Raw genomic sequence first — 23,801 nt, forward strand, 5'->3', positions numbered from 1 at the left:
GGTCTGTTTCCTTTATCATTGTTAGTTTTTTTGCATGTCTTTCATTCATTGGCCTTTATCTCTCTACATCATCATCCATATCTCTCATTTCCCTTTCCCCTGACTAGTCTGAGGAAGGGTCTCGACCCGAAACATCACCCATTCCTTTTCTCCAGAGATGCTGCCTGTCCCGCTGAGTTACTCCAGCTTTTTATGTCTATCTTCCCACAAATCTGCCCAACCATGGCTGGTTTACCTGCATTTGACCAACTCCATATTACTACCGGGGCCAGATCATCTGTGAGTCATGAGTAATTCTTTTTTAAAGGAAAGCATTTCAGGTTTGTGACCTTTAGTGTGAAGAACAATTCAATATTGTTCACCAGATATTCACCCAATAGGCAAGCTGGTATGACCCTGATTGCCACACTTTGTACCTTCATAAAAGATTCAATATTATTTTATATATTGTATGGCTTACATGGTTTTTCATCCGATTTACAAAACCTACAGCAAGCTCGGTGATCTGGGGTTTGAAAGGATAGTTCAGTGCATGTCAAATTAAGCTGATAGTTAATTGAACAGATGGAAATGTGCTTTTCAGTCTTAGAATGCAGGTGAGAAACACACATTTTAGGTTGACTGTTGTCTTATTCCTTGGCACTGTCTTTTTTTAGTACCAGCAGCTATCCTGTGGTATTTCTTGTACTAAGTTCAATGTGATGTATTATATAAAGAAACTGTTGATGAGGATGTGTTCACATTTAAGGCTGTAAATGCTAATTTCAAAATGTATCCTTAGTGCCCTTATTCAAGATGTAACTGTGATGCAATGTTTTTTTCACAGCCTGACTTTGTGCAAATGCCAATTAAGGGAATACTGAAATCCAAGTTAGTTTAGTTTAGAGATACAGCGTGGAAACAGGCCCTTCGGCCCACCAAGTCCCGCCGACCAGCAATCCCTGCACACTAGGGACAATTTAAAATTTTACCAATTAACCTTCAAACCTGTACGCCTTTGGAGTGTGGGAGGAAACCGGAGCACCCTCTCGAAATCCCATGCGGTCACGGGGAGAATGTAGTTTTTTTGTACAGTGCATATTGCTGATGAGAGATTTTCAGGATTCTGAAGAAACCAATCCCCTATCACAAACATAAAAATAATAAGATGTGATGATCAGTGGTGCAGGAAGTATCTTCTTCTGCATCATACAGATTCTCAGGACCAACAACATATAGGCAGTTTGTTTATACTTTATGCACCATTTGCGTAATGTAAGAAAATAGTACTTCTTGCATTGCATGTTTCATTGATGCAACCTCTTCCATTTCCAGGTCTATTGTTTCCTGAAAGTGACAACACAGATAAATAGGGTGAGGAAGAAGGCCTGTGGCATGCTTGCTTTTATAAGTCATGGCACAGGATGTACGAGTTGGGAGGTTATGTAGAACTGTACTAAACTTTGGTTCAGCCGCACTTGGAGTATTGGGTGCAACTTTAGTCACCGCACTATAGGAAGGATGTGATTATGATGGTGAGGGTGCTGAAGAGATTGACACCCTGTCTTTATCTGAATTAAACAGCAATCTGCCATTCCTCAATGGTTCAATGCCGCTTTTATTATCACATGTGCAAATGCACAGTGAAATTCGGTTCTTCTATACAGTCCAGTACAGGATTGCCATACCCAGGCACATCCTCAATTAGCAAGCATATAGAAATAGTCTACTGAACCCACATGCAAGATGCCCCATGTTTTTACGCCATTTTTAGAGTCCAGCCTGCGTGTAGTTCTTATGAGCGGTGCCTGATCCAGGCAAGTCCCAGGCCTCCAGCTATCGCCTTCCTTGGACATGACGTCCCTCTCCTCGCCAATCCACCTTTATGCCCCAGGGGCGCCTTCCACAGTCGACCATGAGAGTGCGGTGGGTCAGACCCCGGTTCCCTCTCCTCTCCTACCAGCATCGCTTCTCACCCAATGCATCCTTCATCATCACCAGCTCAATCCCTCTGGTCTTTGGGGGACGAGCAGGGCTGCTCCGACTCTGTTCCTGTTTACCAGCAGCTTTCCCTTGGCCCACAATGGACCATTTGATCAAGGTCTCATTGTAATCCGAGATAACCTTCTTCACTGTCCACAATTTTGGTGTCATCCATAAACCTGCTAACCATGCTACCTACATTCACATCCATATCGTTAATATAAATAATCAAAAATGAACCCAGCATCGATCCCTGTGGTGTTACACTTATTACCTCCGATCTAAAAAGCACCTTTCTATCACCACCCTCTGTCTTCTCCCTTCAGTTCAATTTTGTATCCAATTGGCTAACTCACCCTAGATTCCACGTGGTCGAACTTTACAAACCAGCTGCTTCCATTTCAAGTATTGTTTGATCGTGTAGTGCAGCACATTGGGTTGTTTCACTACTTTAAACATGTAATATGTGCATTTTATAATTGCACCGTTTTCAACCAGCCTTGATCGTTCCTTCTTGTTTTCTGAGAGTCATCGACACCACCTGGGTGACCTTCACAGTGAACCATGTTACTTTTTTAAGAAGCACATAGGGGGCCAGCAGACACCAGCACACCATTCGTACACTGTAGTGTAACTTGCTGGAGAAAATGTGCTAAACCTCGTGAAAGTATTAATTAAACCATGTTTCTCTCATACTCATGAAAGCTTGGTAAGACATGGGGAGTAGGTGTCACAAACAAGAAAACAGGATGGGATTGATTAAGAAGCTTATGGAACATGCTGGAAGTGGAGAAGGGAATTTTTGGCTCGTGATACTTGTCTGAGAATTGGTTAATTTGGAGAAGAAATGTTGAAGTTTGGAAGTGCAAAAAAGCAAATGGGACAAGTTAAGGGACAGCATGGAAATAGCAGAATCAAGAAAGTAAAAGTCAATAATTTTTTACCTGAAATATTAACTCTACTTCTTCCTGCACAGATGCTGACGTGCCTGCTTGATATTTTCAGCATTTTTGGTTTTTACTTTAGGTTTCCAGCATCTGCAGTATTTGGCTTTTGGCTAACTCAAAAGTCATGGGAATCATTGGCTTTGTATCAGAGCTGACAGTAGAAAGATTATTGATTATCATAAGAAAGTTAAGATAAAAGAGGATTGTAACTACTGCTTGAAATAGTTTCCTATTATCTTTCACATATTTCCAGCATATTTTTGATTTATAAATGTTCATGATAATTTTTAATAGACCTACCATTGTATAAGAAAAATGATGGTGGATTCATTTTATGCTTTTAAATTATTTTATTTTCATTAAAAACTAAGGAGAGTGCTCTTAATTTTCAATCTACTCAGCATAAACTGGTGACTGATTTAGTAAATTCATTTATTTGGCCCATATGTCTGCTGGTATCTCCCGAGAGTGAGTTTACCAACAGAAGTCTCAGAAACTGTTCAGTTGTGACTCGGGCTCCTGGGGAAAGATTTAAAAACAGCATTGAAGCTTTTTAAAGAACCTTAGATCAATAAATGTGATGGAAAGACAAGACACAAAAACAGGTAACCTTTCCTCGTAGCTCCCATGAATTAATCTGACAAATATCTGTTTTATATTTGTATGCTAAAATGGATATTTCCTCAAGGGAGAATGGCGGTGCTCTCTTGGGGAAAGAGACTAAAACTGTACATGTTACTCCTGGTGTAATTCCCAAATCACCAAAGCTCTTTAAAAAAAATTCATTCATGAGTTGTGGACTTTGCTTGCAAAAACAACATTTAAATGCATCTATAATTGTTCTTTAAAAGCAGCTGATGTATTCCTTTCCATTAGACTCCTGATTTTCATCTTATAGGCAGTAGTATGGCTTTGGGGAGTCTGGAATTGAGTCATTTTACCGCTGAACATCTTTCTCTGACCTGTTCTTTTGTTAATGAATTTATTCAGCAGGAAATTTAACAACTTGTAATGCAGAATAATGGGATGGATGGTAAGACTACCCTTTGTTGGAGATGGTCTTTACAATGCTCGTGAGGTGTGAATGTTAGTTATTTTTGCTTTAATCACACCTAAATCAAGTCAAGTCAAGTCAAGTTTATTCGTCACGTACACATACGAGATATGCAGTGAAATGAAAAGTGGCAATGCTTGCGGATTGTGCACAAAAAACTACAAGACAGAATGGAACAGAATCACATATTCACATATTACATATTTGTGGGAGGAAAAAAGAAAAAAACAGCAATTTTAAAAAGACACCACACAACAGTAAAATGGTTCAGTAAAGATAGTCCCTGGTGTGATAGGAGTTCACAGTCCTAATGGCCTCTGGGAAGAAACTCCTTCTCATCCTCTCCGTTTTCACAGCATGGCAACGGAGGCGTTTGCCTGTTGCAGAGGCTGTATGACCTGTGTTTGTTTTTTATGTCAGATTTCCAGCATTTGCAGTTTTGTTCATCACTGGACTAATATTTGGGCAGACTAGATTTTTCCTGCTGGTCGACAATAGAGTGTATTTGGGAAGTTTATTATAGAAGCATTGTTACAGTTGTATTGAAAATATAGCTTTGTTTCGCCAACCTTCAGTAGGTTATGCATTAGGAGCACATAAATGTTGTTGAACCTAGTCTGTTCATTGATTTCTTAATATCATATGGAATAATTTGAATTGGTTAAAGACTGGTTTAAGTGACAGTGAGAATCTCTCGAATACACCAAGACAGATTACCCACACTGTACTTAGGGCTGAAGATAATTCAAAAATCTTCACGCTCATTTTATTATTACACAAGACCAAGCGCGGACCCGTTGGGCCCTGTCCCCAACGCAATATTCCACCACACAGTCATAGCCCTGAACTGCGCAGGCGCGGCTGATGGGTTCCCGTTGTGATGCCAGAGACCCCCATTGTGACGCGCACGGCAACCCTCCCCAACTGCGCAGGCGCAGCCGGCAAGTGGGAGCGCGATTGACAAGTTTAAAAAGTCAATAACGTGTAAGATATAACATCAATCTGAACGAAACTTGCTAGTTCACATCGCAGGACAATGGTGAGTAAGGTGGGCCTAAAATTGTTGCGTTATCTTGTACCGTTTTTGTGGAGTTTCGGGAACAAACAAACAAACATACAAGATGAGAGTTTTGGTAATATGTATAGATATATAGATATAGATAGATGTGAGGTGCATCATGATTTATCGCTTGTTCTTTAATTCCTAGTTCCTTGTGGGGGCGCCGTCGAGTATGGCTGCCCAGCCTGCAGCTGTCCGTCCTTTCACCCTTTTTTTAAATGTTTAGTATGTTAAAAAGTGGTGTTTTGGAGGTTTTCTAGTCTTTTTATATGGGGGGTGGGGGGAAGGGGGAAACTGCATTTCTCAGTCCCTACCTGGTCGGAGATGCGACTTTTCTCCGAGCCGTATCTTCGCCCCTTCCTCGCGGCCTACCAACGGGACTGGAGAGGCGTTTCCTGCCGGGATCGGCCAGAACTTCTACTCCGGCGGCGGCACAGTGCTGAAGCACCATCGCAGAGCAGACGATGCCTTACTTAGGGTCACCGTGTGGTAAGCTCCGGTCTGCTGTGGCCACCGACTCCAACATCGCGGAGCTGTGGTCGTGGAGCGTCCAGCTGTGGGGCGGCGCTGACTCTGAACACTGCGGAGCCTTGGATCTCGCCGAGAGGGCCTGTAACATCGGGCCGCCGTTGCGGCGACTGCGGAGTCCTCAATAAGCCCGACCATGGGTGAACAAGGGGAAGAGGACTGGACTTTGTGCCTTCCCTCAGAGTGGGAACCATTGTGCGGGGATGTTTTTTATGTTTGGTGTTAAATTCTTCTTTAATGTTGTGTCTTATTTTTATTGGTGTGCTGCAAATGGCAACTCAAATTTCACTACGCCAATTGGTGTACATGACAAATAAATGTCCTTTGATTCAGCCTTTGAATTGTCTATAACCATTCGTAGTTCTTAGTGCAAACCTTTGACCTGATCCATTCTTGTATGATTACTTACCAACTCTACCAGTACTGATGGCCTACGGTGACTCATGGATGCCCAATACTGAACTGATAGTTTGCCACGGACTCTAGTCCATTTTTCATGATGGAGATCCATCCAATGTGTTCGAAGAGTGTCCTTTGCAATGTTGTCTTAAGAAAGACTGTGTGGTGGCCATTGCTTCCAAAACTGCTGTTAACACACCTGTCTGATTGTGATTCCCCAGCTGTTTGTAAGGAGCATTTTGAGGGTGGACTGTGGTAAATGTATCAAACTGTGACAGGCATTCTATGTACTTTGTGCTCTGAGGTAACAATTTGATGAAGATCAGTGATCTGCTCACCCATGTCCGAGGGTATTTGAGAGTCAACTACATTGTTTGATTTGATTTGATTCCTTTATTTGCACAATTGAGTCAAATAAAGTGTTAGACCGAGTAAATGCAGCAAACTTTCTTCAGAAAGAACATTATGTTGGCTGCAGGACTTCCGTATCCTGACAGTCTGGTCTACTTGTAATTCATAAAATGCTGTTTGGCTTCCGTTCTTTTAATCCTGATCATGCATATTTATATTTTTGTGAATCATATCAAAGGAATTCAAATCCTTCTGAATCCCCATCTCTGTTTAAGCCCACCAAGTTGTGGCAACTGATTAACAAAAACCCCAAGGAAGATTTGGCACTTTTATGTTGCTGAGCCTAACCAGCTTGATTCATCCAGAGAATGGATTCACCACAAATGCACCTCCAGACAAGATTGTGTGGAAAATGGAATTAAATATTTTTTCTTTTGAATTATCTTTGTTTGATAATATTGCAACATTTGTGAATTTCCATGAAAAAAGTATTATGTAAATCTGACTATTCTGTGTGGTGCATAATGTAACAGCTAAAAGCGAAAATAAAATTTGGACACTGGTCATCATAGCTTGCTGGCAGAAATGCAATGAATCTAATCTATGCTAAGTGTTTGTCATATTTCCAGATCTTTTAACTACATTTCCAAAGAACAGTTTTCGGAAATTAATGTAAAATTCATGGTCTGACATTAAGATAGTTTTGCATAGGTTCCAAAGTCTTATTTATTTGAGATTGTAATAAGTTGGCTTTGGTATTTTCCTGTTAATTGCAAAGTAATAAGAAATGTGTTAGCTTGTCTCCATCAACACAAATTACCTCATGCCAGTTGTAATGGTAAACCTTTGATCCCTTCTTGACTGTGAAATGTCAAACAAAGAGGCAGATGGATGGTAGCAATTGAATGAAGTAACTTTGATCATAATCAGTGTTCTGTAAGCTCATGGCAAAATATATCCATTCATCGATTTATTTTGGGTCTTACCGACCAAATGTTTTCTTGGTCTACCTTCAAAGAGATTAAAGTACACATATAAAAGAAGAATATCCTGTTTATGTTGTAAGAAGATTTTTACACTTCTGAATTATGCTTTAGCAACAGACAATAAAAGATCATTTAATTCAGTTCCTATCAAGGTAAGCTGCTCAGATTGCTTACAGACCAGCTGAAGGTGCAAACAAATAACAAAACCATTGAGTCTAAGTACTCATGCTGCAAGTCTTATATTTTTATGCATTTTAAGAAAAAATGTCTTATTCTCTTATTTGTTAAATACAAATTAAAAAATGCATGAATTAAATAAATCTGCACATTTGTCTGTTTGCTATACAATATGTAGGCAATGAGAATCCTGCAAATGTTATCATGGCAGTGGCACTTAGTCAAAAGAAGCCACACAAAGGAAACAAAAGTTTCTGTTGCCAATTGAACAAAGGCTCCAGTTAGTTTAAATTATTTATTAATTGCGATCAGTGGGATACCCGCCATTGATCTCATGTTACATTGATAATACTGGTGCTATTGATGTAATATTTTTACAAAGAAGAACAATAATCTTGGGAGAATTATCGTCATCGGGTGGCGCTGCGAGCGGCAGCCTCGCCAGCAGCCCGTCTGTCTTTTCGATTTTTTTGTTATTTTCAGTGCGTCTAAATGTATGATTTTATAATAATAATAATACATTTTATTTGTATAGCGCTTTTCAAGGACTCAAAGTCGCTTTACATGGTGAGTCAAGAACAAAACAAAATAGAGCAGTAAGACAGAGATGCAAAGGGGAGGGGGACATGGGACTAAGGGTATGCAGAGGTGAAGAGATGGGTCTTGAGGCGGGACTGGAAGATGGTGAGGGACTCAGAGGTTCGGATCAATTGTGGGAGGGAGTTCCAGAGCCTGGGAACTGCCCTGGAGAAGGCTCTGTCTCCAAAAGTGCAGAGGTTGAATTTCAGAATGGAGGGGAGACCGGCTGAAATGGATCTGAGGGACCGTGAGGGTTGGTAGGGGGAGAGGAGGTCAGTGAGATAAGGGGGGGCCAAGTGGTTGAGGGCTTTGTAGGTGAGGACCAGGATTTTGTAGATGATCCGGTGGGAAATGGGAAGCCAGTGAAGTTCTTTGAGGACTGGGGTGATGTGGTGCCAGGATTTGGTGTGGGTAATGAGTTGGGCGGCTGCATTCTGGACCAGTTGGAGTCGGTTGATGTTGCTGGAATTAATGCCAAAGAGAAGAGAGTTACAGTAGTCCAGTCGGGAGGAGATGAAGGCATGGATGAGTCTTTCAGCAGCGGGGGGTGTGAGAGAGGGTCTGATTTTGGCAATGTTGCGGAGGTGAGAAAATGATGTTTTGACAACATGGCGGATGTGAGGCTCAAGGGAGAGGGTTGAGTCAAAGATCACGCCAAGGTTGCGGGCCTGAGGAGATGGGGAGACAGTGGTGCCGTCAATAGTGAGAGTGGGGTTGTTAATTTTGGTAAGTGGTGATTTGGGGCCAATGAGGAGAAATTCTGTTTTGTTACTGTTTAATTTAAGGAAGTTGAGTTGCATCCAAGGTTTTTATGGCTGACAGGCAGGAGTTGATATGGGAGAGAGGGGGGTGGTGGAGGGACTTGGTGCTGAGATAGATCTGGGTGTCATCAGCATAGCAATGGAAGTCCAGTTTGAAGTGACGGAGTATATGACCAAGGGGGAGGATGTAGATGATGAAGAGGAGGGGACCGAGAACAGAGCCTTGGGGAACGCCTTGAGGTAAGGTAGAGGTAGGGAGAGTGTTGGCTCGAGTCTTGAGGAGGTTGCCCACTGTGGAGAAGAGGGTTCTGTGTTTAAGGCAGGGGTCGGTGAATATGGAGGAGAGGTAGGCAGATTTTGCAGCAATGAGGGCATCTTTGTAGGCAGTGAGGTGGAGTTTGTAAGCTTCATGGTGGACTGTGAGAGATGATTTCTTTGTGAGTCGTTCAAATCGGCGACCAGTCTGTTTTAGCTTACGAAGTGCAGGTGTGTACCAAGGTGAAGATGTGTTGAAAGTTACGGTTCTTGTTTTGAGGGGGACCAGAGTGTTAAGGGAGGTAGACAAGGTGGAGTTGAGATGGTTTGTGAGATCATCAGGTGAGATGGGGGTTGAGTCCAGGGGGAGAGTGGTGGAGATCAGGTCAGAGAGATGGTGGGGATCGATGGATTTTAGATTACGGAAGGTGATTTCTCGGAGGAAGCGGGGGCGAGGTGTCGGAGAAGGGATGGTGAACCGTATAAGCTTATGATCAGAGAGGGGGAAGAGGCATGGATGGAGGTCGAGTACCGGTTGATTTGTGGGGCAGACCAGGTCAAGGATGTGACCTTTGTCATGGGTGGGAAAGGTGACGTGCTGAGTGAGAGAGAAGTTGTCAAGTAAAAAGGCGAATTCAGATGCGAGCTTGCAGGTGGGGGAGTCCATATGAATATTTAAGTCACCAAGTAGCAGCAGACGTGGAGAAAGAGATGAGGCAAGTTTGAGGAGTTCAGTGAAGTCAGATAGGAAGGAGGGGTTTGGTTTAGGTGGTCGGTAAATGAGGATGACTGTCATGGAGGAAAGGGCTTTGAAGGCGAGGAATTCAAATGATGCTACTGGGGGAGGGTGAGTTCAGTGATCGGAAAGTTCTGGCTGAAAATAACAGCGAGGCCACCTCCATGGCGGGAGGGGCGGGGTTTGGAGATGTAATTAAATCCAGGTGGGGATGTTTGATTAAGGGAGAAGAAGACATTGGCTTGTTGCCAAGTTTCAGTGAGAAGCAAGTCCAGAGTGTTGTCAAGGATTAGTTCATGGAGGGCAAGGGCTTTGTTGTTGAGCAACCGGGTGTTGAGGAGGGCAAAGTTGGCATTGTGAGAGGGTGGAGGGATGGGGGCAGGCTGGAGAGATCTGAGATTGTCCCAGTTGACAGTGCGTGTGGTCAGCTGGGATGGGGGGTGACGCGGTTGAGGGGGGGCAGAGCGTGGTAGTGAGCAGATGGATGGAATGGGATGTCCGTTGTTGAAGTAAACAAGCTTGCGCCGAGAGCCTCTGTGGATGTAACGTGGTCGACGTAGAAGTCTAAGCTGTTTAATGACTGGGATGCAGGATGGGATGTTGTTGTTGAAGAGACCAATCAGTTGCAGAGTTGAGTATTTGAGCATGATGAGGAGCCCGAGCAACTGCAGGAAGCAGCAGAGAGGTTGTCCAGCAGTGAGGGTGCCGAGAGGTGACCAGCAGAGAAGGTGAAGAGAGGTTGTCCAGCAGAGCGGGTGCAGCGAGTATCCAGCGGTGAGGGAGCAGAGAGGTTGTCCAGCAGTGCAGGTGCAGGTGCAGAGGCTGTCCAGCGATGCAGGTGCAGAGAGGTTGTCCAGCGGTGCGGGTGCAGAGAGCATCAAGCGTCGCTGGTGCAGGGAGGTGTCCAGCGTCGATGGTGCACAGACAGGTAACAGACAGGTTACAAAAGAGGGGGGGGGGGGGGATGGCGGGCGGAGAAGCGGCGAACAATCAACGCCAGCGTCCTCTCCGGGCAGCGTGCAGGGTTCTAGCGGCTAGCGATGAAGGCCGCAGGGCGACAGCTGTCGGCTGTCAGCTGAAGATCGTTCCACGACCAAGAACGGCCAAAAACGCAGCAGACCACTGCAATCGGAGCGACCCTCCAGTGGTCCCTCGTCGGTGGTAGGTCTGTGTTTCTCGGTATGTCTGATCTGGGGGGTGGTGGGGGGGAAATAAGGGAAAACCGTTTTCATTCACTTACCTCGACAGAGGTGCGACTTTACTCCATGTCGCATCTTCGTCCCCCTCGCGGCCCAACAACTGGTTTGGTGCAGCCTCTCCAGACCGGAGACCAGCCCAGAGCTTCAGCTGCAGGCTCGGCGGACTTACTATTGCGGGGCCTGGGATCCTTTGCCGAAGGTTGCCAGTGTTGGAGCTCCGACTGCGGGGGCCTGCTGATTGCAGCAGTCTTCGGAGCTTCTAGCCGCGGGCGCGGTGTGGACTTACCATCGCGGAGCCTGGGATCCCTTGCCGGGGATCATCAGAAGAAGTGCTCCAACCGCTGGCCCGTGGTCTTTAGCATTATGAAGCCGCGGTCTCCGGTAAGAAGCGGCCGATCCAGGAATTCCAAGCCGCGGAGTGTGTTCTGATCTGTCCCGACGTCAGAATTTCGATCATCCCGACGAGAGGGTTTGTACACCGGGCCGTCCATAGCGATGACTGCGGTGGGTTCAAGGCCCCGAACACGGGCGAACAAAAGGAGGAAGATTGACTGAACTTTATCGCCTTCCATCACAGTGAGGAATGCAAATTCCACTGTGATGCATGTTTATGTTAAACTCTATTGTGTATTGTGTTCCTTTTACTTGTAAAGTACTGTATTGGCTGTATGGTAACTCAAATATCACTGTATCTTAACTGGTGCATGAGACAATAAATGTGAACTTGATGTGGCTATACATTGGTTTGGTTCAAGCTATCCTGAAGCAATTAACAAACCATTGCAATACTTCTGAATGTTTTTCATTCATATTATAAAGGTATGTAGCCTCTGTTTACTACGGACTCTAAAATACAATGAAGTGTAACAATTTTAGTACAGTACATCTCAATGGTTTGATCTTTATCATGCTTAAAAATCCAATATTGATAGTGTTGCGGCCAACTTTGCAAAGGATACGAAGATAGGTAAGGGGGAGGTCGTTTTGAGAAAGCAAGGAGTCTGCAGAAGGACGGACAGATTGGGAGATTGGGCAAAGAGGTGGCAAATATAATACAGCAGAGCAAAGTTTTCGGTCATGTACTTTGATAGAAGGAATAAAGGCGTAGATTGCTTTATAAATGGGATAGGATTCAGAAATCGGAGTTGCATAGGTACTTGGGAGTGCTGCTGCAGGATTCCTAAATTTGCAGGTTGAGTTGGTGGTAAGGCAAATGTGATGCATTCCTTTCAAGGGGTCTAGAATATAAAAGCAAGGGTGTAATCCTGAGGCTTTATAAGGCCAAATTTGGAATATTGTGAGCAGTTTTGTGCCCCAATATCTGAGGAAGGATCTGCTGGCATTGGAGAGATTCCGGAGGGGGTTTACGAGAATGACCCCGGAGAAGATTGAGTTAACATACAAGGAACGTTTGATAGCTCTGGGCCTGTGCTCGCTGGAGTTTAGAAGGATGAGGGGGTATTTCATTGATACCTACCAGATAATGAAAGGCCTAGATAGAGTACAGGTAGATAGGACATTCCCAGTAATAGGAGAGTCTAGAACCAGAGAGCACAGCCTCAGAATAAAAGGACATACCTTCAAAATGAAGATGAGGAGAAATTTATTTTGCCAAAGGGTGGTGAATCTGGAATTCTCTGCCATAGATAGTTGTGGAGGTCAAGATATTGAGTATTTCCAAAGCGGAGATTGATTGGTTCTTGATCAGTAAGGGCGTCAAATGTTACGGGGAGAAGCCAGAAAAATGTGGTTGGGAGGAAAGAATAGATCAGCCATGATTGAATGGCAGAATGGACCGATGATAGCGACATATATTTTCTAATATTACTTACACTGATGTTCCAACGCAGGCATACCTATTATTGTAACATGTTTAGATGTATATTTGATCTTGCAGAGAATAGGTCAACAAGTATCCGAAAGTGGATCTTAACAATTTTATATATATATGTAGAGGATGAGCAGGCTTGGACTTTAATTCATTAACTGTAGGAGGCAGAGGAATGATCCTACAGAGGTGTATAAATTCATGAGGGGATAGTGTGAATGCACAAAGTGTTTTTCATAGGGTAGGGGAATCAAGAAATTGAGGGTTTTATGGTAGGTTTATGTTGAGAGGGGAAAGTATTTAATCCAAACCGAAGAGACGACTTTTTCAGACAGAATGTGGTGGGTTTATGGAACGAGCTGCCAGAGGAAGTAGTTGAGGCAGGTACTATAAAAACATTTGGACAGGCACTTGGATAAGGAAGATTTGGAGGGATAGGGCCCAAATGCAGGTAAATAGGACCAGCTTAGATGGGGCAGCCATGACGAGTTGGACAAAAGGGTCTGTTTCCATGCTATAATTCTATGACTTCAGTGACATGAAATACAGATGGGAGACATTTGCAGAGTGATATATATGCAATCTCTTGAGGCTGCAGAAATCCATTTTATTCAGAGAAGTTTATAGTCAAAATATTTTATAGAAATAGAGAAAACATGTTTATTATCTGTAGGCACAGAAAAACGCATTGTCTAATAACTATGAGTCCGCATTTTTTTTAATGGCAGACATTTATTAGAACTAGTTCAGATTGAAATAAACATAATAAGTTATATTTTCTTGCTGATTAGTTAAATTGAAGAGTCTTTAAAGTCAGTATTTTAGCTTCAGTTTTGCTCTTGTTTTGTGGGTAATTCACTATTTTTGACAGGAGATTCACATACAGTTTTTGTCTTGTTATCCTAATTGAAGTCTGGGATGATTTCTGTGATACAGTGACACCGCACCACAGTTGCCTTTCAAATTGCCCAACTCTCTACTTACATGCAAAATTCAAACATGTAAATCACTTGTTTTCCTAAATAAACATAAAACTATTTGAATGCATTTCTTAATCTAGCTTTGGGTAGCCAGATACATCAATGTCCTACAGTGGCCAAATCTTAACCTGTCAGAATTAATTTTCTAGTGTTGCCTTGAGAGGATGAATGGGCGCCACCTGCTCTATAAAGTTCTATGATTCTGTATCTGAGCATTGAAGGTTGGATAAAACAATACCTATATTTTCTATACATTAGTACTCAGCGACTATGGTGCATTTACTTAAGAGTCAAGTTAAGAGCGTTTAATTGTCATGTACCAAAACAATGAAATTGTTACTTGCAGCAGCATAACAGGCCTGTAAACACAATACACACAGATAATATATGATAAACAGAATTCAATAAATTAATAGCAACAATACTAATGAAAGAAAATTGTAATCTTTAGTGCAACCAAAGACAATCCATCGAAGTTCATAGTTTTGATTAATGTTGATAATTTTTCATTAAAGCCACAAAAATTCTGGATGCTTTAATGTTGGATAAAGCATCAGTCTGAAGAAGGGTTTCGGCCCGAAACAGTGCCTGTTTCCTTCGCTCCATAGATGCTGCCTCACCCGCTGAGTTTCTCCAGCATTTTTGTCTACCTACTATTATTGGACAAATCTATTAATTACAAACAGTGATTGCCACTACAGTATAAGCTACAACTGGGTGGATAGAATATATTATAACATACATAATCTTATACACTATTTTTATTGGTGGTGTCTAAATCAAGCAAACATAATCTTTGAATCTGAAACAAAAGCCGAAAATCTTAGAAGCACTCAGCAGATCAAGCAGCATCCATGGAGACAGAGTTATTGTTTCAGGTTATTTATCCTTCAACAGAACGAACAAGTGAGAAAGCAAGTATGTTTTGAAATTGCAGTTAATGTGATGGGTGGAGAAAGCATGGGAAATATCTGTGGTAGAGTGCAGTCCAAAGTTGTCAAGCTAACCAATTTGGTTCCCTTGTTATTTTCCATAGATCAAGAGTTAAATGTTTAATTATCATATATACTGGCAATGGAACAACATTCTTAATTGTTACAACATTACAGGTCCACTAATGCAAAACACAAAACTAAATATACAATAATTAATAATACAATAAATTAATAATCGCTAATACAAAGTAACCAGACCATAATAATGCAAATACTAAAGTCCATGATGTGATAAAAACAAAGTCCATAGTAGATTATAGTTGCTATGGTAGTGGTTAGTATTGTGCAGTGTTCAAGAGTCTGATGGTTGTTGGGAAGAAGATGTTCTTGAACCTGGATAGACACAAAATGCTGGGAGTATTCGGACTTGGCAGTCTGAAGAAGGGTCTCGACCCAAAATGTCACCTATTCCTTCTCTCCAGAGATGCTGCCTATCCCGCTGAGTTACTCTGTGTCTATCTTCGGATTAAACCAGCATCTGCAGTTCCTTCCCACACATTTCTTGAACCTGGAGGTCAATTCATGTGAACAGCTGTTGTCTATCAGTGTATGTCTGCCCATGGTAAGTCTTAAGTTCTCAGGAGGCTAGAGAATATTTCTCTAGTTAGTTTTTTTTAATATAAAATAATTTACACCTTAAAAACCTATCAACACCTGAAAACTGCTAGTATCATGATAGTTATTTCCTTATACCACGTGTGATCAAAATATCACTTGAAGGATTTAGCAATTCACTAATATAATTCCACCAAGATCTTTTTCTTTGTAAGACCACAATTCCATTGCTGCAAGATTACATTTCTAGTCACCCTTTGGCATTTTATCTTGGTTGATGCTTATTTGTAAATTCAGGCTAAAGTTTGGCAAAATAAACTGACCTTGAAGCCCACCCCACTTCACTTGTCCATTATTCTTCCTTTGTGAATTTTCATTAAAAGTTACAGGACAACGGTCATAAGGGGGGAACTGAGGACATTTTCCTGAATCTAATTATTGTGTTTCTGGTTTCTGTGTCTCTGATCAGCTAACTTGCCAGGAATTAAACTTGGGGACCTTTGTAAAAATCTACTAATTAAACTTGGGACCTTGGTGAAAACAACTAATTAAACCTAAATCCATCGGAATCCAAGGTATGAAAAAGTGATTCGGGAGAGAAAAAAGGAACATTGTCACATATTTTTTCCAGGTCTGTGGGCAAAGGCTAAGTAAAGCACTGTGGAGCAAATCAATTAAGTGTTCATCGTTTCTTCATTTATATAAATAAAATGGATACCGATACAATTCTTATTAAATTCGAACATAAGATCAAAATAAGGAGAGCAGCTTAGCCCGAAGTTTAATAGAGTCATGGAGTTATACAACTTAGAAATGGGCTCTCAGTTGCCTTGCCTATGCTAACCATTATATATATCTATACTGATCCTACTTGCCTATATTAATTCCATATCACTCCATGGATATTGCAATGTAATTGCAATGAAATCTGGGGGGGGAATGGCTTGCTTGGTAGATTAAAATCCAAAAATAACTAAAGCCACTCATTACTAAGAAAAATAGAATTATAAGATTAACCAAACTATTTTTAGAAATGCAATATATTTCTCTCATAACTGAAATGTTTTTTTTCCCTCTTGGTAGGCCACAAAACTGGAATTAATACCAGCAATAATGATCTGAAATGCTGAAATGATCACGATTTAAATCTTAACTATATATCAAAATTATATGACATGGACCCTCTTGAAACTCTAAGACTGGGGTGGTGCCATTCACTAGTGTCAGAGGTAGTGCTGCCAGAATATAGTGTTACAAACATTTGGCTTTAATCCATAATGCCATCTGTGGTGTGAATTACTTCACATTCTACAGTTTCCATCTCTCTTTTACCTTTCCATTCATCTCGACTGTTTGTAACTATCCTGTGAAATAATACATAGATATCTGGAATTCATCTTAGACTGTTATTGCAAACAAATCCAAGCTGTTTTTCTTTTTTTTCTCAGATGCGATATTTCCTCGTAGTTTCATAGTCTCTGAGGATTTTACACCTTATATTTTATTTCTAGTTAGAGTTCTTGGCAAAAATCAGGAATCAACAAGTAAAATGGCCTATGGTAGGATTAGAAATAGGTTTCAGAAATAATGTAATAGAAACATAGAAAATAGGTGCAGGAATAGGCAATTCTGCGCTTTGGGCCAGCACCGCCATTCAATATGGTCATGGCTGATCATCCAAAAATCAGTAACCCATTCCTGATCAACCCAAAAATCAGTAACCCATTCCGATCAGTCTGAAGAAGGGTTTCGGCACGAAACGTCGCCTATTTCCTTCGCTCCATAGATGCTGCTGCACCCGCTGAGTTTCTCCAGCAATTTTGTGTACCTTCGATCTTCCAGCATCTGCAGTTCCTTCTTGAACAACCCATTCCTGCTTTCTCCCCATATCCCTTGATTCCGTTAGCCCTAAGAACAATATCTAACTCTCTCTTGAAAACATCCAGTGAATTTTCCTCCACTACCTTCTGTGGCAGAGAATTCCATAGATTTACAACTCTGGGTGAAAAAGCTTTTCCTCATCTCAGTCCTAAATGGCGTACCCCTTATTCTTAAACTGATCCCTAGTTCAGGACTCCCCCAACATCGGGAACATTTTTCCTGCATCCAGCCTGTCCAATCCCTTAAGAATTTTATATGTTTCAATAAGATCCCCTCTCATTCCGCTAAATTGCAGTGAATCCAGTGCATAAAGTAATTGGAACTGTGCATAAAGTAATAAGGTATTTAAACACAGTTGTTATGATGAAAGTAAACAAATTGTTTTTCTGCTTATCTACATCTTTCCCCGCCACCCATCCATTAAATCATCCGCATTGCATTAACCCTTATTTTGCTCTTGTTGTCCTGCTGAATCAATCAAACCCATTTCTGAATGTTGCTTAATGGTGATGCACTAAAGACCCAGGTTTATATTTGCAGTAATTTTACAATGTAATAAACAACTCAAGATAAAAAAGCTTGCATATAAATGTCAAAGAAAGTTAGTTCCCAGTAATTTGGAGCTGAAATCTTCAATCTCTTGCTTGCTCCTTCGACCAAAAGCACTAAGCAGCTGTGCTTCACGTTATAAAACTGTACAAAGTCTCCTGCCCAGTTTAGTTTAGAGATACAGCACAAAACAGGGCCTTCGACCCACCGGGTCCGCGTCGACCAGCGACCCCCGTACTTTATTACTATCCTACATACACCAGGGACATCAATGAACCTACAAACCGGTACGTCTTTGAAGTGTGGGAGGAAACCGGAGTTCCCGGGCAAAACCCACGCAGATCATGGTCTTCTTCTTCTTATCGAGTCCACACACAAGATTAGAAGTTGTTCAGCCAGAGCTGAACACACTTCTCGGCATCTGCACAATGGTGTCTGTCTTGCGCTTCTTGTGCTTCTTGCGCGTGGTGGTGGAAAGATTGGTTGAAACAGGGCCGCGACGTGAACGCTCTTTCCTTGGCCCCACAGATCATGGTGAGAACATACAAATTCTGCACAGATGTACATCCGTAGTCAGGATTGAACCTGAGTCTCTAGCTCCATAGGGCAGCAACTCTGCCACTGCGCCACAGTGCCGTGAACAAAACATTATTGTAACATTAAAGAATCAACAAAATGAGCAAAATCTGTTTGAAGTCACTGACCAACAAAGGAGTGGCAAAGATTGAAAATATGTTGGCAAAAGACGAGTGCAAATTTTAAAAGTTTGACTTTGATTTTGATTATATATTACTACTTTTAAAAATGCACATACATTTACAACTAACTTTTCAAACTATGTTTGAAATATTCTTTGAGGGTATTTTCTGGGGATTGGTGCAATGGGGAATTCCTTTCTATTATCATTATAAACATTGTGGACTAATCCTAACTGGAAATTTTTTTTGATGAGTAACAGAGAAAATTGATTAGAGATGCAAGTGATGCGATATGTACAGTTTACCAAATGATGTTGAACTGAAGCGATATATAATGGCTCATAAATGGTACATAAGAATAGCATAGTGGTTCAGCTGGTAGGACATCTGCCTCACCAGAGCAGTGTCCTGAGTTCAATACAGACCTCCTGCACAGTTGTATAGACATTGCATGTTCTCCCTATAGCCATGCAGCTTTCTGCCCACGTCCCAAAGATGTGTGTGTTGGTAGGTTATTTGACCGCCGAAAAGTGATCCAGTGGTAAAATCCGGAGAGTGTTGATGGAAATGTAGAAAGAATAAAATAGGATTAGTGTAAGATTAGTGTAGATGGGTACTTAATGGTCAGCACAGATTTGGTGGGCTGAAGGGTCTTTTTCTGTGCTGTGTAACTAATAGTCCTGTTCTCGTGATCAAATGCAATGGAAAAAGGAGTCTACAATAGCAAAGTATTATGAGACAGAGTATCCACAAAGTCTTGGGTGTAAGGACACAATTTCACCTCTTCATCTACCCTGTCTGGCCAAGTAAGAATTCCGTGTATTTCATGAGATTGCCAAAAGTAACACAAGGGGAAAGTTTGCTGAGCCTTTGGAATGCATTGTGGAGGGGTAGTGCGCAGGTAGATTCAATTCAGGTTTTCAAAAGGGAATTTGGTGTGCATTTGAAAGGAAAATAAATGTCACGCTAGGGGGAGAGGACAGGAGTGATGCTAGTAATTGGCTTTTCACACAGTACTGGTAAAACTTGGGCTGTATCAAGTACTCAAATGCTATAACCATTCTGTGATTCTCTGACTCCTGCTGTCTATGATTAAAGTTCCTTTCATCTTATGTTTGAATTAGATCAGATAAAGCTTCACCCATCTTCTCAAGTATTCGGTTCTTCAAAATGTAATTATTTTTTGTGAGATTTGTGTAGTGTTAGTTTCTTATAGTTTTAGTCTTATGTACTGAGGTACAATATCCGAGGATGACTTTGAAAGCAAAGCTGGTGACTAGATAAGATCTTTTCACTAAAGGTTAAAATTGAAGATCATTTTATCTGTGGCTGGGAGGAATTAACAACGTATATCCTTTACACACAGGTCACACACCAGGACAATCTTGCGCTGGCTCCTATTATCAGAGGCTTGAAGGGAGTTGTGCATCATGGTAAGTAAGCTACTTAAAGCTTCCTTTCATAGAAATAAAGAGATTTGTGGGAATTGCTGTATGTCTTTGACCAGTTGCAATTTTCCACATTCCCAGTGTGCACAAAGGATTAAATATGCACATTTATTTTGCGTTATTAACAGAGTTTAATTTGAAATATTCTGCACATACATTAAACCCATTCTTCTAATTACAGTCATCATAAAACATTTGTTCATTAACATTTAATATCTTTCCATAAAAAAATGAATAATATAATTAATGAGTGCCATCTGTTTTGTGTGATAAATCGTCATTTACTTTTGAAACTGTTTTAATATTTCTGAGTTCTGGTGCAATGGCACAACTTTGTTATCAGCTGCTGAAGTTGAATAGAAGCGCATCCTAGAAATGAAAGCTTTTCTTGAACGACTGTTCAACTGAGAGGCACAATGTTAGAGATACTGAGAGGAATTTTATACGGCAAGGCTGAAGAATATTCATGGTTTCACAGTATTAAGTTTTGCATTTGGAAAGTGGAACAGATGAATGTTGAATCGACAATACATCCTTGTCTGGGTGGATATTTAGTCAATTAGCACCTCGCAATGCCAAACCATTTGATATATTTGCGTTAAAAAAATGAACCATGTTATGCCGAGGCTACTCTAAACGAGCTGAGAATTGCCTATTTTGACCTGGATTATGATGGGAATGCTTGCACTTCTGACGTAACCTGATGCATTTCCCTGCTTGAGTGCCAACATGGTCTGCATTCAGAGGTCTTGAACTTGAACACAGATGTTTGCAGCATTTCTTCATCTGTGCGTTGATGTCAGACTGCTTATTACAGGAATGCAAAGTTTTGGTCATTTTCCACCACTTGAACAGCGTGTGCTTGGTTGGCTCTAGCGTAGGGAGTTATTTTCCATGACTTAGTCACATTGGAAATGTGATTATTCAAACCCCCTCTCACCTGTATTCACCTATCACTTGCCAGGCTTTATCCTGCCCCAACCTCTCTTTTGCCATTTTAGTAGGCAAGTCATATTCTGCCCTTCCTGCCTGATGGCAAATGTCATAGAAGGCTGTGCTCATGACTTCTGCTCTTTTAGCTGGTTTCTGCAGCAGTTAGAGCAGAAGGTGAATGGGAACATCTGTGTAGATCAACAATAAGCATGGGCAGCTTGCAGCTGACTGTGAAATCAGTCATTATTTTGGTTTCCTCATGCACAGTTAATGGGTTATTTATTTCTGTATAGATTTGTCAACTGGACTGGTATGATTACTGTTGGTGAGCTTATAAAACTAAGAGTTTATTGTCCTATGCACTGGACATTGAGATACAATTTAAATTTTGTAACATCACAGGCAAACACATAAAAGCAAATTATACACAAATTGTACTTAAATTACACCAAACGTTTCTAAAATAAAGTGTGCAAAAGACAAGACATTAGTGCAAAAATATAACAGTGCAAGAGGTGGACAGTAATGCTGGTTGGTTTAAGATCCTGTCGTAGGGAAATAGCTGCCGCTGAACATGGTGGTGTGGGACTTCAGACTTGCAAATCTCCTGCCCGATGGTAGCAGTGAGCAGAGGCCATGGCCCAGATGTTGCAAATCCTTGCAGATAGATGCCACATTCTTGATGCCACGCCTCAAGAAAGATTGAGGGAAATGACAAGTTGTATGAAAAAGAGAAGGCGTTGAAGACAGTTTAAAACATTAAAAATGAAACACACCATCTGTCAGAATCCGTAGAAAAAAAACAAGGTGAGACACAGCATTTACCTCCTTATGCACGCTCTTTTAAAGTGGGAAACCTGAACCCAGCTCGTCATTGATCAGTCTGAGGAAGGGTCCAACCAGAAACATCATCTATCCATTCCCACCTGTTCAGTTCCAACAGCACTTTGTGTTTTGCTGAATCTTGCAGTTTCTTGTATCTCATGATTAGCACATTTACTTCAAATTTAACTATATTAGGTTTGGGAGTATCCACACAACCAGTTTTAGCATTTAAATCCATAATTGCATTATTTAAATGAAGTTATGTTCACAGATTTTATCAGCTATTTCAATTTAACAGAACGCTCAGCAGGTGAAAAGGAGACATGGAGAGTAAGATTCAACAAGCAAATTAGTTTCTGGAAAAAAGACACAGAGACTGAAGAAGGCTCCCTACCCGAAATGTCACCTATCTATGTTCTCCAAAGATGTTGCCTGACCCGCTGAGTTGTTCCAGTACTTTGTGTCCTTTTTTGTAAACCAGTATCTGCAGTTCCATGTTTCGAAATTATTTTCTCTTGTGGAACAGAGTGATGGAGTGCTCCCTTACATTCATCAAGCAACGTGTCGTGCCATCTAGTCCCAATTAACACTTTTCCCACAGTAACAACTTCTACTCATCTCATTTCTCTTTTTTAAGCTCTTTCTCATCGAGCTTGTTTCCCCACTATGCCTGAACCTTTCATCTCCCGCAACCTCTCGTCCCTTAATAGAAGGTTGACAAAAATGCTGGAGAAACTCAGCGGGTGAGGCAGTATCTATGGAGCGAAGGAAATAGGCAATGTTTCTGGCCAAAACCCTTCTTCAGACCTGTGTAAAACAAATTATCTGTCTGAAATCTGAAATCTTCACATCTTTTGTGTGAATTTACAGCGCATAAATTGACTCTGGCATTCCCTGCATCAATATAATAACAGGCTGTTTGCCTTGTGTGACACTCTGAAAGGGAGGTCAAATAGAGAGAATCATAGTGATACAGTGTGGAAACAGGCCCTTTGGCTCAACTTGCCGACACCAGCCAACATGTCCCAGGTACACTAGTCCCACCTGCCTGCGCTTGGTCCATATCTGTCCTATCCATGTACCTGTCTAACTGTTTCTTAAACAATGGGATAGTCCCAGCCTCAACCACCTCCTCTGGCAGCTTGTTCCGTGCATCCACCACTCTTTGTGTGAACAAGTTACCCCTCAGATTCCTATTAAATCTATTCCCCTTCACCTTGAACCTATGTCCTCTGTTCCTCGATTCCCCTACTTTGGGCAAGAGACTCTGTTGCCCGATCTATTCCTCTCATGATTTTATACACCTCAATAAGATCACCCCTCATCCTCCTGCACTCCATAAATACTGTACAAATGATCTACCCTTCCAACAGTCTTTTTGATCAACGCAATGAGCTGGCCAGCCCATCTTCAATGCCTATTGGTCCCTGGCAGGCACTGCTGACTTTGCCAAGGCTCAGCCTGTGTTAAGACGTTGGGTGGAGCAGGTTATTGTTTCACCATACTAAAAAAACAACCGCCCACCAGCGACTCCTTGCCATCTCCATAGATGCTGCCAGGGTTGCTATATGTTTCCAGCATTGTCCAGCCTTATTTGAGACTTCCAGCTTCCTAATTTTTGCTTTAAGTTCAAGGTTGAAACAGTACTAAATTGTGTTCCCCTGTTGGCATTGTTCTGATATGGAAACAATATCAATAATTATTTTATCCATTGGTCTTTGGATATTAATTTTCTTTTAGCCTGTTGTGCAATTCTGTTATTGGGTGGAAATTCTTTGTTGTTGGTATGATGGCTTCATTTTTAAACCAAAATTTAAAATCCTACTGCCAAAATGTATAATTGTCTCTTTAATTACTATGACATGCCACTGCCATTTTTTACAGCAATGGATGTGACGTACATAAAATTATGTGCTTTAAAAAATAGCAAGTGTGTGCTCTTTATGCTTGTTTGGAATATACACAGAACCAGCGAAGACTCCGGGTACAATGAGAAATTTCACAGTTAGATGTCAAAGTTTAAAATCATGAAAATAACAAACACTTCCTGTCATGCTTGATCCCTTGGCTAATTTTCAGTGTTAAATGGTGGGCCACAGAAGAAATTACTTTTAT

The 23,801-nt window shown here is 41.4% G+C and overlaps 1 protein-coding gene across 1 annotated transcript in view; it reads left to right on the top strand.

The window, feature by feature from the left end:
- ptprg (protein tyrosine phosphatase receptor type G) overlaps nt 1-23,801 on the top strand; it is a 535,498-nt gene that overhangs the window by 322,609 nt on the left and 189,088 nt on the right. Inside the window, exon 6 of the mRNA XM_033036632.1 lies at nt 19,847-19,913. Coding sequence (XP_032892523.1) covers nt 19,847-19,913 — 67 coding nt within the window. The remainder of the gene's footprint in view (nt 1-19,846; nt 19,914-23,801) is intronic.

Source organism: Amblyraja radiata, chromosome 18, assembly GCF_010909765.2.
Source record: "Amblyraja radiata isolate CabotCenter1 chromosome 18, sAmbRad1.1.pri, whole genome shotgun sequence".
NCBI classification, from domain to species: domain Eukaryota; kingdom Metazoa; phylum Chordata; class Chondrichthyes; order Rajiformes; family Rajidae; genus Amblyraja; species Amblyraja radiata.